Raw genomic sequence first — 19,829 nt, 5'->3', positions numbered from 1 at the left:
GTTGAATTAGGTGTCTTTTTTTTCTTCTTTTTTTTTTTACAATGATTTGATATGCTGAGACTGCAATGAAATATTTGGAATTTCAAAAGCGCTGCTCAGTATATGAAATGTGAATCTACCAACACTTGCAACATGTTTTCAAGAATAACTGTGAACGGTTTGTTGGTTTCTTGGATGACTTAGAGCACTTGGCATGCTCCATAATAACAGATTCTGTAGTAAAACTCAGGCTTTTACATTCATTCCTGCATTGCAAATATCAGCTACTGAGTGCTCTGTTACTCTAGCTAGGTCATATACCATGTCAAAAAAGCATCCTATATGATAAATCTGATCTCATCAGAGCCTCGGTACTACATTTTGTTGCTTTTTGTGACATTTGTCAAAAGATAGCTTTTTTGTCTTTCTTTTTTTTACTTACAAAAGTGAATGACTGCCCACTCATGTTACGTCATCATTGATCACTATCAATAATCATTAGTCACTAGTGATCATTGGAAACGCATTTGAGACCCGTAAGCACTGGTAATGGTGTCTTGGAATGGATTTGGCACGTGACATAGATGCATGCCCTGTCAATAAACGAAAAGACATTATCTCAAAAAATAATCAGCTGAGGAAATTAAGAGTGTTTCCTTGCTGTGCAAATTCACTGTAATTACATCAGATAACGTGAGTTCTCTGGAATGCTCTGGACTATATATTTTATTGTTCATGAAATTAATGCGATAATTTTCGTCCAGTTAGTATGTTTTAGAGATCCCAAGCAATATATGGTACACATTATTGACTTTATTGATAGACAAATATTTTTCTTAAGTATAAAATGTACTGCTTAATAATGCACAATAAGACCAGGAATGTGTCTTAAGCAAATAGGGGTGTGTCCACAACAGCGTCAATTATGTTTTTAGGCTTTTGTTAATGAACAGATTCAATTAGAGTTTTAAAGTCCAGACTGTTTTTTTGCAGGGCGGCATGATCTTTGTGCTATCAGTAGAATTTGCTGCTCATGCTTTATCAGAGGAAAATAAACAACCTGTTAGTGTTAAATAATTATTTGGGATACTATGGAGGATTTATTTTATGTTATTTTATTTTTCAAGACTATGAAATCCAGGTTTCCAGAAAGCATGTTTCACATATCTTTGAGAGATGCATGTGTTTTATTGGCACTTGAATTGACTGCCAACTCACATGAATATATTAAAGGCAGCTGCTATCTCACATAAATGGATTAGACCAGTGGTTCCCAAACCTGTCCTGGCGACCCACCAACACTGCACGTTTTCTCTGTCTCCCCAATCAAACACACCTGATTCAACTCATCAGCTCATTAACCCATGTGATTATGAGCTGATGAGTTGAATTAGGTGTGTTTGATTAGGGAGACAGAGAAAACGTGCAGTGTTGGTGGGTCGCCAGGACAGGTTTGGGAACCACTGGATTAGACCATGTGTTGCTTCATCTGCTATTCATTTCTAGTTCTCTACCCATGCTTTATGTAAAGTTAAGTTGGAAAGATCACATCATGTTAATTTCGGAACATGGTAAGTGTTTTTTAGAACTACCTGTGTACGCAGTTAAACAGAGTCTCCATCAACATCATGGAAAGCAGAACTGTAACTCATGAGAGACGGGAACAGAATTTAACTGTGGCTAGTCTCTGTGCCATTACTCATGTTCCTAGTTTTAATAGATCAATAAATATCTGGGTCAGTTACATACAGTAGGTCATGAATCCATGTACACAAACAAATGTTTTGATTGGGATTGTATCTCATTGACTATTGTATTGCACTTATTGACTATTGACAATATTGACTATTGTATTGTACTCTTTGTTAATGTAAGCATCTCCCCTGCAAACATGGCAGAAATCTTTCTAAAACAAAAATGCAAGGCAGCTGGAATTTTATTGTTTAATCTTGACATTTTAACGTCATTCTGTTAGCCTTAGGCATGAAAACATCAAGCAGCAGAAAAGTCTCCTTGAGTTGTCTGCATGAATCCAGACACCTCCAGACCTCACGGCTTCATTTCCTGTCTGTTTGTCTGCTCTCCTCTTCATCCTCATCTTTCACTCAGCCGAGGGCATACAGTAGCACCATTTTCTGTAATTATAGCCTCTGTGCAATTACATAGGAATGCATAATGATTTTTTCCCTTTGCTCGCAGTTTTGTTTGAGATATAAAAGTGGAGATTAAAAAAATAATAATAAAAAGTTTTTTACTTCATCTGATAGTTTATATGGTTATACAGTTTAATGGTTGTTGCACTTGTACAAAATATTTTACCTCAGAATTCCACAAAATAGTGCACTTGAAAAAAAAGATGTGGAATTTAGTTTTACTCAGAAATTGCTTGTAAATTTCACAAATCATTACAAAGAGACGGCAAGTAGAACATTTAATTAAACATGACATTTTGAAGTTTATCTTGTAAAACTCCAAGTACTCCAATAATCTTTGTTTTATTTAAAAAAAAAAATTTTATTAAAAAAAAAATACTTTTTTACAGTGCATTTTAAGAATACCATGGTAGTACTTTTTTTCTAATATCCTGATATTACAATTTGATACCATCACTGAACCGTCAGTATTTTTTTGTAAAATTAACACTTTTTAATGAAGCATCTGTGATTCCAAATGAACAGCTGCCCTTGGTGTGCCCATGTTTGACCAGTCTAATGCAATTGTTACATTGCATAACATGATGACACCCATGACCCCTGGTCTGGCTAATAGAACCCAATCAATGATATTGATGTACACAGAAACAATTATTGATCTCAATCAGTGGGCTATTCAGATGTATTCATTGCACTGGTGAGTCGAACAAGGAAAAACTGTAAAAACACACTGAACTCAAAGCATGTTGTCATGTACTTGTGCGACAATAGTAATTAGGCTTCTGAATTTATGGCCCAAGTGATTAAACCAAGGAGAATTATACCCTTTCAGCACAGGGTGTGTGTCTGTCTGTGTTTGTTTGTGTGTGTGCGTGTGTGTGTGTGCGTGTGTGTGTGTGCGTGTGTGTGTGTGCGTGTGTGTGTGTGTGTGTGTGTGTGTGTGTGTGTGTGTGTGTGTGTGTGTGTGTCATTCAAAGGCACATTCAAACAAAATGCACCATTTGTAGGAAACCAACTCTATTGACTGACTCCTTCTGGCACGAGCCGTCAGTCAGGTGGGGAGCGCCACATTGGCAGGACAATGAGCCGGACTTCTGTTTACTCTTTAACACGTCAATGGGTCTTTTGTAAGAAGGCCTATAGTTGGAGTGTAAGTGTCAAACCCTCTGGAGACTGCATGCCATGCTGTCACCCCTCTCCATCCTTTGTTACCCCACTCTGTTCAAGCAGGAGATATGCATGAGTTTAAGGAGATTAAAAGGAGAAAGGGCTAAAGTATTCAATCTGGAAGACGGATATCTGATTTTGCTATATACAGTGGACTAAAGAATATTGGAACATTTAAGTTACACTTGAAAATGTCTGTCATTAGATGACTTTTAGATGATTTTTTCCATCATTTTCACTAAATGTCTTTCAATCAGAGGGTGTTTTAGAGACTTATATTGGCTGTATGAAGGTTTAATGAAATAGTTTGCTTGAAAATGATGCTTGTGCCATCTTTCTTTAACATAAATGCAATTTTCTTTGATATTTTGTGATCCAATGCAATGATGTTCATGCATTTTTAAGTGTGCCTTAAAGGTCCAAATACTTTTTGGGGCCATTGTGTGTGTTAAACACATCAATCTGACATCTTGTTCTTGTGGTCAAACATCAAGAAAGGTTCTTCAGAAGAGTTTCGGTGATGGCCATCTGTCCCTCAGTTGTTCTCCCCGGGGGGCTTCTGTAAGACAGATCAATAATGATTTCCTAACGACAGGCACACTTTCAACTGTCTCACTTTTTCCGAAGCTCCTTCAGTAGAGTAAAGCAATCAGTCTTGTTTTTGTTGATGAGACAGCTAAAGGTACCTAAAGTAATGCTTTAACATTATAAATGTGAATGCAATGCAACGTAGAAACACTGTTCAAAAGTTTTGAATCAGTACGATTTGTTAATGTTTTGTATGTTTATAAAAATGCTCCTGCAATTTTGCATACATTTTCTCCATTTATCGTTAATGCAAATCGTTGTAGTCAAAAACATTGACACCGTAGACAATGCATAACAAAAAAACAATTGAAAAGTTTCAGTTCCCAGGCAAGTCCCAATCTCTAGTGTCCATATGTGTTTATCAGCAGTGTTTTGGCTGAGCATTGTGGATCAGCTGGCTTTGCCCCTCAGGCCACATATTGACTTTAGGAGATACCAGTTGCGTCAGAGTACCCATTTCATCTCTAGAATTCCCTGTCATGACGTTAAAGTAGTGGCATGGGCAAATCAGCTGATCGTTTTCATACTGTAGCAACAGAGTTAAGCTGAACCAGAGGAAATGGATTGTTCATCTGTTTGTTTGGGGCAAGAGGGGCCATGTGCTCCCTGAGTTATGCCTTTCAGCTTGCATATACTGGACTTTTGTGGGTGATTCAACACATTGAAGTTTGGAATTTCATAGACTGTCATAAGACAAATTGTAGTTTCCCAAACATCCTACAGAAAACCATTAGCACACTTGGAAAGATGATTGTAGACTTATCAACTCATAAAAATGAACAGACACTAATCTTGCTCAGCCAGACTATCATGATAAAGTTTAATTTGTCATCTTATTCTGGCCAAGAACTGTCTGACTGATATGCAAGGCGGCCAATAAGTTAATTTAGTTTTTAAATGCCATTTATAGTTGGGTTTATCTGAAGCATTTGATAACACAGTACTAAACTATCATTGAAAAGATTTTAGTTTCCCCAACAAACAACCCATGTTTCTATTCAACATTTGTCTTATGGCATTGAAAACCTCCGGAGTGTCTAGAGATTAAAACGAACTCTAAAAACAGCTGTATAGGTTATGAGAATGAGTCCATTGTTATAGTCTTGGTGGTGATTCTTTCTACCCCAAACCTTAGAGGACGTGAGCAGTTTCTGCGTTCCATTTTTATTCCACAGGAAGGGGCGACTTGTCATGCTGCACCCTTTGCGTCAGGTTTCCTGTCTCTGAGAATCAACCATTGTGTTGCAGGCCCTTTCGAACAGTTGCTTAACAATTGCTCTCAACCCTTCACTCAGCTCAGTGGTTTGTCCATCACTAAATACAAGATCCTTTGTATGTACTCCCTTTAACATTTTGCAGTTGCAGGAGTTACTTTGTGTAAAATACTTTGTGATTTAAAGTCTCTGTTTTAGATAATATGGTAAGTGCATTCATCAAACAATTCTCAAGACATGTTGCTTAACAGTTAATTCTTTTCAGTGTTCTCTCAAATGTTTCTCTCTGGCATGGGCACTGCAGAGACACGTGTTGAAGGGAGAAAAAACCCCGTTTACAATGTAGCCTGTGATACAGTTTATGAAGAACAGATGAGAATGTTGGCAGTGCTCCATTCTGAGACTGATGACCTCACATGTTTGGCCCAGGTCTTCATAGTTTCATCCTCCATGGACTGTAGCAACAGAACCATGCTCTGTGAAAGATATACTGCACTTCAAAAATAAAAATGATTTTATTGAAACGGCTAGAATACAACTGCTAGAAAAGCTATTTTACTTAGATCAATCCCTTAAAGTGACCGCTATCGTCAAATACGATTGACAGTTAGCACACAGTTTGGATTGTCGGTATGGTTCTGTTCTGGGCAAGAACTCCCTGTGCATCCATGCAGCCTAGCATGGATAAGAGCAGGGAGAGCAGCAATAACCCCCTTAGGGTAAACAGAACAGAACCAACATAAATGTATTGCAGATATCATTAAGTCAAGATTTTATAGTACAACATAATTTGAGAATTTATTCTGATTCAAGGGGAATCAGAATGCCAAATCCTGACTGACGAGAGGAGCTGGGGATGGAGGAGGGTAATTAGCTCCTGAGAAACGCGATAGCTGCTTATAATACTGAAGGAGCTTATATATGTATACAGTGATAGGCGTCGTATTCCTATAGGTAGACTTGGATCAGCTGAGAGTCAGCTGATGCGAGCTTGACTAACGTGACCTGCCAGAACTGACGCTACGCTTGATTTCACCCGAAAAATGAAAATTCTATCAATTACTTAGTCTCATCTCATTCTAAACCCATAAGAGTTTAGCTCAACTTCGAAACTGAGATATTTTTAATGAAATCTGAGAGATTTCTGTCCCTCCAATGAAAGTCTCTTCACCCTAACCGTTCATAAAGAGATTGTTAAATAAATCCATACAAATCGAGTGCTTTAAGTCTTCTGAAGAGACATGTTCGCTCAAATGCGAACAGATTTAATTTAGGCTTTTATTCACATGGAAATGGATGCTCAAATGGCAAGCTTTTACCTTATTAAAGCTAGCCATATTAGACTTTATTTGTCATTTTGTTGCTTGACCTTTTGGAGTCTACACTCTCTTTCATTATATTAAAAAGAATGATCAGGTTATTTAAATATATCTTGTGTTCTACAAAAGAAAGAAACAGTTGTATATGTTGTTTTGGATAAAAGCAGGTGCTAAATGACTACTTTGTGAAGATTTGGAGTCTATTTGAGGGATGGTTTAGAATTATGGTTAAGAATTAAGGCCCCGATATACTTCTAGCGAAATCGAAGAACGAACTGATGTGATGTCATGTAGAACAAAATCAGGCCAAAAGGAAGTTCGTTTCAGGAGTTTGAAGCAGCTTGCCAAAGTGCTTTCCAAAAAAGTTTACTTCAGCTGGTAAACACCTTCGAATTAGATGGCGATTATGTAATAGGTAGATATGGCTCTGGGGCTCCCCCCTCTTTGACGTGGAAATCTTCTTCAGTTCATTTCTTCTGCTCTGTTAAGTCCGTCAAGGTCAGATGTACGTGAGTGAAAACAAACACTGAGGAGCTGCTTTATTGTAGAAATCCTAATCCTAATTGAAAGCAACATTTAATACTGTAAAGCTGTTTGGTTTAAAGCAATCTAGTGTATAAAGATATACAATAAAATAAATAATGATGTGAAATATTATTACATTTTAAATTTATTTGAATATATTTTGAAATGTAATTTATCCCTGTTTTGCAAAGCTGAATTTTCAGCATCATTTCTCCAGTCTTAAGTGTCACATGATCCTTCGATCCAAATCCACATGATTTGCCGCTCAAGACTCATTTCTTCATATTATCAAAGTTGTGGAGCCTCATATTTTTTCGTGGAAACCGTGATAACAAAAATTCAGGATTCTTTGATTAATAGAAAGTTGAAAAGAACAGCATTTATTTGAAATAGAAATGTTTTGTAACATTATATATTTACTGTCACTTTTCAACACAATTGAATGTATCCTTGGTGAATAAAAATATTCACTTCTTTAAAAAAAAAAAATTATTTTAAATGGACAAGTCAAACGATTGAGACGTGTGGCTCCGCAACACAGATACAATCAAGTGATGGGATTATGAGGATTCACGGCAAAAAAACGCCTGGATCTGAGGAGGCTTTCTAGAAGCTTAGAAGTCTTCAAACAGGATTTGCCTTTTTCCCAGACACTAAAGGGTTTAAACATTACTTGCCTTTTTTTTAACCCTCCCACGGAGTGGTAAGCGCTGTCATCATTCCCTTTTCATGTGTGGTTGACCCATGTTTATTAGTTAAGAAGCCTTAGCATGCACTGATTTTTCCTGAGATGGTTGTATATGTATGTGTTGTATATGGTGTCTTTATACAACCTTGATATTACCCACACGACAGTAACCATGCAAGGACATCACAGTCTACGGCACATGTACAGTGTGAGGGAAATTCTAACTTCTAAAAGTGAAGTTATAGCCGCAGATTGGGTGGAGTAGATGTATCGAGTGAATGCCTTGCAATGTGGTCATGTCGCCACAGCATGACAAATTGATTGGTTTTGAAATTACTGTGGTTGAAAACATATGCTAACCTTACTATTTACAGGACTGTATAGGGAACTTGACCCCACCACTTTTGGACAGCGAGATCTGCCCTGACAACATTTCTGAAGACTTAGCACATAAATTATACATTCATGTCAACTGCTGCTAACTTTTTTTATTTTTTTATACTGGGTTAGATAACTTTGTTTTACACTATACTGGTAAAGTTTGAGGTCAGATTGTTTTTTAAAGAAATTAATATTCAGCAGGGATGCATTAGATTGATCCAAAGTGATAGTAGACATTTAAAATTTTACAAAAGATTTCTATTTCAAATATTCTATTCATAAAATATTTCTGAAAAAAAAAGTTTCCACAAAAATATTAACTGTTTTCAACATTGATAATGATAATTAGAAATGTTTCTTGAGCGGCAAATCAGCTTAGAATGATTTGTGAAGGATCATGTGAAACTGAAGACTGGAGTAATGATGCTGAAAATCTTTGCTTATCTGCCTTACATTATGAGCCCAGGAAGAACAACGTCTTTAAACAAATGAAGTCCAAGTAATTCACGTACAGGTACAAGGCTATTGGAGGTCAAATAGCAGATTAGCATGTCTACAGCAAACAGGTGTTGTGTCTGATGTCTGTGGTCAAATGAACTAACCCAGAAGACAATTTTATTGCTCAATTGTAGCTTTCATAGCTGTGGAGATTTAATGGAGTTCTCAAGTATGTGTCTCCTTACACACAAAGTATAGAGCTATAAAAATCATGCAAGCGCATTTGCTCCTGGAAGAATTTGAGACCTGACTTTGGGAACTGTATATAGTGCTATAATTGATGACACAAGCAGTTTATTTTTAGGTGAAGGTTTATACATACTTGCACATGCCTTATGTTTGAAATGCTGTCAGCAAGATCAAGTCAAGACACAGATCTATTTTATCAACAGGACTCTACTTCCTCTTTCCAAGGCAGTCATAAAACCTTGTCTCCTTACATTTCCATGCGCTGCACCTCAGGCAAACCTTTTGCACTGATGAAAGAAGTTTTTGAATTGATCATTCATAATTTATTAGCATGGTAAAAATTGTTCTAAATGAGTTTGTAGTGCATTCTCTTTGAATTTTGTACTAGTATGCCAGATGGCACAGAATAATTAATTATTGTGCAAATGGACACAGAATTTACTGTAATGTATGAACTCTGCCTCAGGATTAGTATTTGTTAAGTCCTTTTAAGCAAGTCAGTTCATGTGGGATGCAGTTTTTTATTGGGCAAGTAAGTACAGCTTCTGTAGCTAGGAAAGACCAAAACATTCAAACCTTCAATCTACAATAAAAGCAGACAAAATATTGTAATATTATAATGCACAGTTTATTTTTTCTTTCATCTGTTTTCTTCTGCTTACCCTATCTCTGGTATCACATGTCCTGCATGACCTCTGACCTGGAGGGGAGCGTTTGAGTCCAAGACATGAGCTGCAAATGTGTCAGCAGGGTTTACAAGATCTATATCAGCTGTTAACGCCACATCAATGTAGTTCATGCATACTCCGCTTAATGAACTAGATGTAGTATTCATATATACTCTCAACTGAGAGTGCAAATGTGTGTTAATGTTTCTTAAGCCGGTGTGTCGTGTCTGTCGGCAGGTTGCGGGGCAGCGGTACTCTCTCTGGGACGACTTCCTGGTGCAGGGCCGGCACGAGGGTCAAAAGGAAATGACCTTGGAGGAACTGCTGAAACACATAAAGGTTAAAGCACACACGCTGTCAACATCACACACTTAGAGACATCAGATACCGTTCACACTCAGTCTCACACCAGCCTTTTTCTACAGGTTGAAATCTTTTCTCTGGCACCAGAACTGCTTTTTCTGTAATATAACAGCAAATATAATAGCAGAAATCTTTTGTAACATTATAAATAGCTGCATTATAGTCTGTTTAATGCGTCATTGCTGAATAAAAGTATTACTGACTGACCTCCAATTTTTGAATTGATTGATTTACGTCTCGTTGAGCAATTTCCTCTATAAACTACAATTATACAGTTACAAATGCAACAATTAAATACACATCTTAGGGATATACATGTGAGTGTCTGGATGTGTGTCTAATTAGTTGATTTGATACTTATTTCTCATTTCAGGAAAAGCATAAGTTGAACATCACAGGCTTGTATTATGGTCGTGCTGTATTGTACAGCAATCTCTCCGATCATACTGGTCGCCTGAAGCTAAGGTGTGTATGCCGATATACAGCTGTTATGAACAGAAATACTCCACACCGCATTAATGCCTTATCTGTTGTGTACTTTATTGAATGCTTACCTGCATTATATTAACTTAAATTCTAGAGCTATATATCATTAGATTTGTCTAAACTGAGAGATTTTGAGACTTTGGTCCCTTAGTGTTTATTTCTGGGATAATGGATACTTTCCTAAGACATGGACACACAGTCTTGCAACATGACAGTCATTTGAAGCCACATGCCTTTATTAACCCCTCGCTCCCCTCTTTCTGCATGTGTGCTACTAACATCAATCTGTTGATAGACTTCAAGGGCCTTTCTGGGTCTCTTCCTGCTGGAACCAAAATTAGAAAACAAATACATTTATTTCCCTGTCAGATGCCGTTCTTTCCTGACGGTTCTTCATCTACATTTCTTTGAAATGTTTGGCATGATATTAAAGCATGTGAAAGCAAGTATGCATGTACAGCATGTACACTACCAGTCAAAATGTAATTTATTCCTGTGATGAAAGCTGAATTTTGACAAAACTACTACATTTCACAAAATGTGCAGTAAACAACCAGAGCAAAGTGCATTGTTTAACGGATCTCAATGCAGTGCACTCAACTTGAACTTCTATTTCTAAAGTGAGGAATGAAGTAGAAGAGGTCATGTGACATTTGAAACTGTTATTGTATGTTGCATTTCACATACAGTAGGCCTACTTCTATACTATTCTATTGATATATATATATATATATTTTTTTTTTTTTTTTTAATAGGTAAATGTGCAGTAAGCTAGTACTTCATTCTGAACATAACCAGTGTTAGTTAGGCATAAGAGTGACCTTCCTGTTCTTCTCTAATTATGAGATACAGACCATACCACACCCTCACATAAATAAACACTCTCATACATTCATTCACAGCAGCCATTCTTATGTAACTGTATCTTATGTAAAGCAGTATACTGAATGTAATGCGGGTTTAAAAGGTTTGGTGGTACTTTGATTTACCCTAACAAGTGAAAAGGGATTTTTATTAATTGATTAATTTATCGTTTATGCAGCATAACTGATTTGGTACGCTCCGCAACCAAGGGTGAGATTCCCGATCACCAGCAGATGTTGGAGTTCATTCCCTCGTTTGAAGAGGATGAGGACTGCATGATGCCCATCAGATACCTCCTCAGGTGAAGCTGGAAAAGAGAGCCTTACATTTAGGAACATCACCTTAATGAGATTATTCTCTCTGTTAACTTTGAGTTTATATGCTAAACAGTCATAAAAATCATGGGAATTTGTACACTGCAAAAAACACTGTTAAAAAAAAACATGATACATTTAATAAGGTTAATCCTGAGAACAAGTAAAAAATATTGCCTATACAACAATACAAAATAAATGTATATTTAAGACTCCTTTTTAACATTCTGGTAATATTTTACAATAAGGTCTCTAACATTAGTAAAGTATTAAAGGGATCATGATGTGAATTTTTTAATTATTTTAAAATGTTCCTTGAGGTTCACTTCATTATCCATAATAAACCGTAATTAACAGACAAAGCATTATGAAATCATTTACTTATTGTTTGTGATTCAGCTACTGTCAGATCCAATACAGCCGACTGCTTCATCTGCCATCAAAAGTTTCTTTGCACTTTACATTACACTGTGCCTCGTTTATAAAACAATCTTTGGTCAAATTATCTGAACAAACATGTTATCCTCAGATGAGATCCAGGATGCCATTAAAAATAAACCAACCATCTTGTTCCTGATGCTGGGTTACTACTGTAGTTAACCAATTTTAACTAACATATGAAACCTTCCTATAAAGTGTTACCAACATTATTTTGAAAAAGTCTTAATATCCTCTCGAGAATCAAAATAAAAAATGATTAAGTTTGGCTATGTTGCAGTGTCAAATTTGAACTGGAAAGAGTCTCTAATTCTGATCTTTTACAGTCTATAAGTGAAATTCTGTTCATTCTTTTAAACGTGTATCCGGGATCAATACGACCCCTGTGGTTTCTTAATTCCCACCCTCATCCCTTTGTTATGCAGCCATGACCACCCACCCCTCACCTCACTATTATCATGTATGAAAACATTTCCAGACCAGAGCCAAGTGATCTGCGTCTGCTCCAGTTAATTTCATCACCTTTAGACATGTTTGTGTGCATTCAGACCTTAATCACATTACAGCTCTGAGTTTCATTCACAAAAAGATTTGACAGCTGGGTCTTTATCTTTCTATTCTATTCTGGTTATAAGTCTCCCATTCTAAAATAGTCTTAGATTTAAATTCTAGCCTACTGCATCTGTCTACATATCATTCTGTCAGTAAAGTCTTATTTTAAAGAGAGAATTCCATATTTTACTTAATTACTTTCAGTTTCTTAAAAATAAAAAGTAATAGTATGCACAGTATACTGTATGGGATATTCAGTGTTGTGTTGAAACCATAAATTGTATTTGCAGAAGTAGTTGTCATACATGCAATGGCTGCAAACCGAACGTCAAACGTGGGCAAGCTAAACATGAATATTGTTTGTTAACTGACAAGACAATAAACTATTGCTTTGCAAAAAAAATTGTTTATTCTGATTCTAATAAATGTAACCATGTGATAAACATTGGTGTGTTATATTTCTGTTGCAACCAATTAACTAAAGCAACAATGGCATATATTTCTTTAAAATGGGCTGAATAATAGGAGTATATAACCCAAAACATCCTCATTGCCATCAAGTATTTTTGATCATGACATCAGTTTCTATTGATAAACTTTCTGTTTTTCAGAAAAATAGGTCAGAATATTCTCTTATATAAAAACATTTATTTCAATATTTATTAATACATCGAACAATATTATAAGACATTTTCAGAAATAAAATCCAGTTAGTTTTCAGAAACACATCAGATGTATCCAATGATGTCATTGCATATGATAGGCTGTCGACTCCCAGTCTTCATGACAGCGCTAAACTGGTACAAGTCTGGTCCCATTTGGTGCAAACTTGTGTGGGACTGGTGAAAGAAGGGTTTTGGGGCTTGGAATCCCACAGGACAAGACATCCGTTTAGTGCGTTTAGTCTCCTCAACTCCAACTCCCTTCGACATGCCTGCAATTTTCCGCCGCATGTTGACCAGAAAGTCCTTGGCTATTTTGCGGCTGGCGTTCGGCTTCAGTTCTGCAGAATCTGGGCAGTCTGGAAGGTCCATCCAGTTTTTAATAAGATCTGCAAAGCTGTTGTCTCCAAGAACCAGCGGTTGCCTGTTACGCCCTCTAGTTAACAAAGACGTGGTCCAGTCCGTTGGGTCGCTGGCCTCAAACGACGTCCAGCGCTCCAGGCATGCGTCTGATGTGGATTTGGGACGGGTTCGGTTGGTTCGGACACACGCGGATGATGAAACGCGTACATTCCTTGTGCGCCGCAACACTACGCCCTCATCCTGCCACGATGCTTCAGAGTACCCAGAATCAAAGTCCAGACTTTTCAAGCTGCTGGGGGAGGCCTGAGGTAGACGGCCAACACCGGCCTCCTCATCCTCCTCTTCTTCCAGTGGGCTGGCCAGGCAGCAGGCGGAGTCGTAGGTGCTGGCGTCACTAACGTCAGATATCCGCAGGCGACTGAGTTGCTCCCGCTTTTGTGCCCTCTTTTGACAGGCTCGAGTGGCGTATGAGCACTTTGATTGATTGTCGGGTTCTCGTATCTGCTTCAGATCCTGCAGAGACCTCATCATGTATCGCATCTGGTCCCGAAAACAGTCGCCTGAATTGCGAGCGCCCAGCTAGAGAAAGAGAAGACGTTAGAGTTTGACTGTGCAAACTTCAGCACTAGATGCACCACACTGATCACAAGCTGTATGCATTTTTCATGGCATGTCCATCACTGTACCAATGTAATAACAACCATGCACTGTACCATGGTACCGCCAAACTACTTGCTAAAGGGCAAGATGAGTCAGTTCCGCTTTCTAAATGAAAATTGCAGAACCATTGCCAAACCTGTGTCCAGGATCTATAATCGCCTTGGAAAACAATTCATGGACCAGGCCAAACAAGACATACATTTTCCAGAGTTGAATCCAGCAGCATTAAATCAACAACAAGATGAGTGCGAGAGAAACAAACAATCCATTTGAATTTGTCTCAGGGGAGAAGAGTCAGAATATGATGCATGCCGATACATCCGCACTGATTGTGGGAACGGGAAACGAGAGGAGTCCCTTCCTGCACCGCTTCTGGAAGAAAGACAGGCCACACTTCTCCCAACTCAAGTTCATGATTAATGCACGGATTGTTGTGGCCTTAAAGGGAATGATGTCATTTGTGGTGACAATGCTGAATTATGTTGGCCATAGTTCACAGCTAATGATCTGGGATCAGACTAATTGTGTATATCAGTCCATTTGGGATGGTCCAAAAAAAATAAAGTAATGCACTTATAATTGGGAATTACATCAGTAATACATGACTAGATATTCACCTACTTAGAACAGCAGTGCCATTGCTAAATGATGAATTGAATGAGAATAATCTGAATAAAATGTGATTATAAAATGCATCATGTACATAATCCCTCCAGAATGTCTTGCCTCATAGACTTCCATTGTTCATTCTTTAAAACAACAAAAAAAGATTCCCCTTGGATTATCAAATAGATTTCATTCCATCCAGGGTCCACACCTCTCATAAAGCAAAAAGTCCCTGTTTCCCAGTGATTACATCCCCCTACTCTCAAGTGATTTACTTTACTTTCACTTCCAGCTCTGCTGTAGCCGTTAAGCACTTGGAATTTTTTGGGAATGCTTTTGAACGGCAGAAAAACAGCCATCTATGTGAACCGGCTCTTAAACTCAGCTGCTCTGCAGCCCTCAGACTGGTTTAAGCTACAGGACCAGTGACCACTCTATGATGTTATCACAGCTGTGAGAACTTAGCCATTTGGCTCGAAGCTGCAAATGTGTGTGTGCTTGAAAAGCCAGCGGTTGCCAGAGGCCATGAAAAATGCATAGAGTTGGGTAGCGGTTAACCTCCATCGCTGCTGAAAATGTACATTACATTTCACAACCCAGATTACAGTTCAAGATATAGATTTATAATGCCTGAGGGAGGCACAAGATACACCAGTGCATGCGTCACATACATATTGGAGTTAAAACTATAGACAAATGCAGCATATTAACAAATATATTCACCATTGGCTACTATTTACAGCTTTTAAGACTCTGAAAATGACATTTTAGTGGAAGTGCTCACAGCAAGAAAATAAATACAGTACTTCTATGGTTGTTACTACTGTAAAATAACTTAATATGGGATCTACATTTAAAAGCTTTATAAATTAATTTATTCATATTCATAGTTTTATTTTATTTTTCACTTATTCTATATATCTGTTTTCTTTGCATGAGTACAGACGCTAGGCTTTTTCAAATGATATATTTTTAGACAATAGTATCGTCTCCAGATGAACAAGAACAAAACAAGCAAAACAAAACACTTACCATGTTTATTTTTCCGTTTGCTGAGTTCGTCCTGCTTGCTATATTTCCTCTGCAGAAAGAAAATATATGGCATAAGTATTTTTTAAATAATGCACAACAGTGTTTATATGTGACCTAAGTGCGTTTAAGACACTTACGAAACTGTACCCAAAAAATATGGCAGGTTTATAAAGTAGTCCAGAACTCATTAACTGCTTCTGCGTGTCATCAGTCAATGCGCGTTTGGAGTGAGAGCTGAGAGCTTTTGAGCGCGCCGTCAGTTTCCTCCGGACAATCTCAGCCAATCAGCGCTACGCGTCAGGCTGACATCCAATCAGAAAGCCAAATGTAAGCGAAGAACAAGCGCTTTACACCTGATTGATACAGCTTAATGATTAATAATAATACATCATAATAATTGATCAATTAACCCTACTAATTCTACTGATAATATTATTTTATGTAATAAAATATAAGATTAAATGACATAAAAATTAAAATAATTCCTATAATGTTATTTTATGAAAAAAATACTTAAGGTAATCAATGAAAACACATATACGGAAACGCTACCAAAAAAGCATCAATGGCGATGTTTTTTTTGACACCTAAAACTTATCATGGCATTCTTTCAAGTATTTAGAAGTACTTTGACTCTGAAGCCAAGCTCTTAGAAATGACACTTTGGATAGCTCTGCTATGTTTAAATGTGCTTTATGAATAAAATTTACTTACTACTTACTTACAAAGTCCAAAAATATGCCAAAAAAAATATGGAATTTACTCAATACCATATTACCATCATCGCTGTACCATGGTACCACCAGAGTACTTTCTGTAAGGATTGTACAAAACATTTTGTTCTAATACAAAACAAACAATTTCCTATATATATATATATATATATATATATATATATATATATATATATATATATATATATATATTTGCCCAATTTTAGTTTGGGGCTTGCATTTTTGCTTTTGTTTTTTAAATGGTTTGGCATGGATAACACAAAAAAGATCTTAGGAAATACTTTAGAGTACACTTCTGGATTGTCAGTTGATTTATTTCCTAAGTGTTCCTCTAGCGCCTTCTTGGGGTGATGGAGTGAAACTGCAGAAGTGTATAATGAATATGAATAAAAATAGCATGAAATAAAATGCATACAAAATGTTGCCTGGCACAAGGGCAAAAACACATTTACTGCATAGTGATATAAGAGACATAAAAGACAAAGTAGCACAGGTCTATCTTACATAACTTTTATTTCCAACGAAATCTTTTATGGTATTTAGATATTAACCCAAAGACTGTAGTCTAAGTTTTATTTAGCTCTTAAAAGATGCTCAACACTTTTACACTTTTCATTTAATAGCGTGAATAAAAACAGCCCAATGATCTACAGACAGCGAAAACAAGGCACAGACATCGCGGAAAAAAAGGAATGGTACAGCAACAGGAAGGAGAAATGTGAGGTCAGATATAAATATTTTACAGGTTAGTCGATTTTGGACAGCGTCACAGTCAAGCTAGTAGAGAGTGTCCAGATATATCAGTGGCTGAGGGAATGCACGTCCAGGTTTAGAGCGAGCGAGTCGTTTCATGTGGTCCGTCATCATGCAACAATATACAGTTTGAGCCTGGGATGAAGATTCGGTGCTAAAGGTTTACAAAAGAGATGTCTCATTTTCTTTCTGTGCTCACATTAACTTTACAAAAGAAGCATTCTGCCATTGAGTTGAATAAAACTAACACATCCATTATAGAAGTCCTCACCCACCCCATTGGTAACCTGTCAAAAAACAAAAGCTCAATAGAAACAAATATCAGAATATAATCCTGATTCTCCACTTGTTTTTTTTGGCAGAAAATAACTGCAAAATTAAATATTTACACATTGAGAACCAATTTAAAATTCAAGGTTCTGGAAAGAAGGATGGTGTTCTGGAATTCTGTGAAGTTTCTCTTTTCCTGGTTCACAAGTCTTTTTCAGGTTATCAAAAAAAAAAACAATTCTTCTAGGTAGCTGAAGGTAGTCTAGCATGTGGTGTACAACCCGGTGACCAGCTCCATCAAACAGTTTACACTTTCCTGAGGAATAATCACAACAAAATCGACAAGGTTAATAAAAGTTTCTCATTAACTATGTGACAAATCATTTCAAACCTAACATGTTAAATGCTTTGAAAAGTTTGCTTGTGCCATCTATAAAATAAATGAAATTTAGTTCGAAATTTTATAATCTAATGCTACAACATTGAGGAATAGACTATCGTTCAATAAGATTGGGGTCAGTATGAAATAATTGTATTCAGCAAGGATGCATTAAAGGGACTCTCCACCCATTTGCATTAAGATTTCCATTGTTAGAAATCCAGTCATACTATTGAATGGTCGTGCAACACTTTCATTTTCCCCTGAGACGAGAGAAATCCTCAATTTACCTTTTTCACTTCCTCTTACTATGACGCAAAAATCGTCATTCTACGTCATTGTAGGAGGAAGTGTACGAGGGGGGGAATTCTGTGAAGACTACAAGCACTAGTTCCCACCCTTTCAAACCCGCCCATAGGGGGTTGGACCTAATGTGCTAACAGACCTATCGCAGATCAGTGCCAGTGCGTTTGATTTGACCGGCAGAAACTTTTTGAAAATATGGACGAAGGTACTGAATACGCAGACGGATGCATTATGGAGGATCTGGATTTTGACGAAGTTATGGTAGAAACGGATGTTCGTGGCTACCTTTATGAGCCACAGTATAGCGACGAGGAGCTGAGGGCTATGGAGGAACCGGAGGCGGCTGAAGCTGCTGTCACCACAGCCGATGCAGACGATCTGCCTGCCACGGACGAGGAGCCCACAATGACTCGAGCTGGGGCTGATTGGTGGTGCCTGTGCTCTCACTGTGCGCCAATGGACACAGAACAAGAGTCTGTCTGCTGCCGAGAATTCCAGCGGTGCCAATTTCTAATTGACGAAATTACGGGATCGGAGGATGACACGGACGTGTGTGTTGTTGCTCACCCGAGTTTCGCACCCCATATGGATAGCGGCGTCCTGGAGACCTACTTTAGAATACCTAAGGTCAACTGGCAACGTCAGCCAAAGCCTACAGGGTCAAATGGTCGTCTTTCTTTAAAGTAAGTTTATTTTCATTTTGTTTACACGCTAACGTGGCAGGTTCATTGCACAAATATCTTGCAGTTATGCTAGCTACTGTGGCGGCACAGAGTAGTGGGAGTGGCCTGCGGAGCTGAGCATTGCAATGCACTATGGGGATTGTTGTCTACAATCCACAAGCACTAAAAAGTCATTTTCTGCCTTTTATCGGCCAAGAAGGTCCCAAATTAGAAATTTATGATACTATTCTACTACATATATGACCCACTTTCAATACAGTACATATTCATGTCTCCACCGGTGGAATGACCCTTTAAATTGATCAAAAGTGACAGTAAAGATGTTTATTATGTTTCAAAAGATTTGGAAAAGAAAATGAAGCAGTACAACGGTTTTCAGAAATGTTTCTTGAGCAGCACATCATCATATTAGAATGATTTCTGAAGGATCATGTGACACTGAAGACTGGAGTAATGATGCTGAAATTCAGCTGTGATCACAGGCGAGTCGGTTGATAGAGATTTTGTCATTTAATATCGCTGTGTGTAAATGTATCATGCAGCGCAGGACTGCTTAAAGTTACACACATGATAAAGACATGAATGAGAAAAAAAAAAAGCGGAATGAGCTTGATAAATTATTAAAAGCGCAATAAACTACACAAGAGAATTCAATTTTGTGCTCACACCCGAAGCGAGAATGAAAATAAAAAACAACTTTAGGGTGAGTAAATGATGACAGATTTTTCATTTTTGGGTGAACTATCCCTTTAACAGTCGGTTGTCTAAACACTTACTATGTCACATGTCTTTGCTATTTTGTGTTTATTTGTCCTATTGCTTTTCAAATTCATTGTAATTTGCTTCTTATTTTATTACTGATCGTTTCATTTAATAATTGCTTAAAAACTTTTGACATGTATTAAGCTAGGTTTGCTGTGGTAAGTAAATTGGGTTACACTTTATTTTAAGGTGTCATTGTTACAGTGTAATTATATATTTAAGTACTGAGTAAC

The 19,829-nt window shown here is 37.4% G+C and overlaps 3 protein-coding genes and 1 long non-coding RNA gene across 6 annotated transcripts in view; 1 reads left to right on the top strand and 3 right to left on the bottom strand.

Annotated features, from left to right (window-relative positions):
- Positions 1 to 12,829, top strand: part of uba7 (ubiquitin-like modifier activating enzyme 7) — a 38,164-nt gene extending 25,335 nt beyond the window's left edge. For both annotated transcript variants that reach the window (XM_077197831.1, XM_077197830.1), the window contains 3 exons: positions 9,607 to 9,708; positions 10,106 to 10,197; positions 11,261 to 12,829. In XM_077197831.1, the coding sequence (XP_077053946.1) occupies positions 9,607 to 9,708; positions 10,106 to 10,197; positions 11,261 to 11,387 (321 nt within the window). In that variant the 3' untranslated portion in view covers positions 11,388 to 12,829. The remainder of the gene's footprint in view (positions 1 to 9,606; positions 9,709 to 10,105; positions 10,198 to 11,260) is intronic.
- LOC143706174 (uncharacterized) lies at positions 9,184 to 9,659 on the bottom strand. The gene is made up of 3 exons (XR_013192942.1): positions 9,543 to 9,659; positions 9,364 to 9,433; positions 9,184 to 9,284 (listed from the first exon to the last, which is right to left on the bottom strand). It is a non-coding gene; the product is annotated as an uncharacterized LOC143706174 (long non-coding RNA).
- A 196-nt stretch (positions 12,830 to 13,025) lies between the features above and the next one.
- On the bottom strand, positions 13,026 to 15,983 carry inka1b (inka box actin regulator 1b). Of its 2 annotated transcripts, XM_077197832.1 has the most exons (3): positions 15,824 to 15,983; positions 15,710 to 15,743; positions 13,026 to 13,990 (listed from the first exon to the last, which is right to left on the bottom strand). In XM_077197832.1, exons 1-3 carry the CDS (start codon positions 15,895 to 15,897, stop codon positions 13,115 to 13,117), a joined length of 984 nt encoding a protein of 327 aa, XP_077053947.1. In that variant the 5' UTR covers positions 15,898 to 15,983; the 3' UTR covers positions 13,026 to 13,114. The 2 variants fall into 2 exon arrangements, with proteins under 2 accessions (XP_077053947.1, XP_077053949.1); XM_077197834.1 differs by lacking the exon at positions 15,824 to 15,983 and having other exon boundaries at positions 15,710 to 15,749.
- A 956-nt stretch (positions 15,984 to 16,939) lies between these two features.
- Positions 16,940 to 19,829, bottom strand: part of gnai2b (guanine nucleotide binding protein (G protein), alpha inhibiting activity polypeptide 2b) — a 55,265-nt gene continuing 52,375 nt past the window's right edge. The window contains exon 9 of the mRNA XM_077197841.1: positions 16,940 to 17,782. The gene's annotated coding sequence lies outside the window, so the exon portion shown is untranslated. The remainder of the gene's footprint in view (positions 17,783 to 19,829) is intronic.

The sequence above is a fragment of the Siphateles boraxobius genome, unplaced genomic scaffold (assembly GCF_051911475.1).
Source record: "Siphateles boraxobius isolate OS27281-9 unplaced genomic scaffold, OSU_SipBor_1 41, whole genome shotgun sequence".
Lineage (NCBI taxonomy): Eukaryota > Metazoa > Chordata > Actinopteri > Cypriniformes > Leuciscidae > Siphateles > Siphateles boraxobius.
This window is presented reverse-complemented; position numbering and strand designations above follow the sequence as displayed.

What these genes read in the sequence shown, in the direction of transcription:
- inka1b (XM_077197832.1), bottom strand. Translation starts at nt 15,897, where the DNA reads ATGAGTTCTGGACTACTTTATAAACCTGCCATATTTTTTGGGTACAGT. An exon ending in AGTGTCTTAAACGCACTTAG is followed by an intron (nt 15,744 to 15,823) that starts GTCACATATAAA and finishes AAATATAGCAAG; the next exon opens with CAGGACGAACTCAGCAAACG. An exon ending in CAAACGGAAAAATAAACATG is followed by an intron (nt 13,991 to 15,709) that starts GTAAGTGTTTTG and finishes CTCTTTCTCTAG; the next exon opens with CTGGGCGCTCGCAATTCAGG.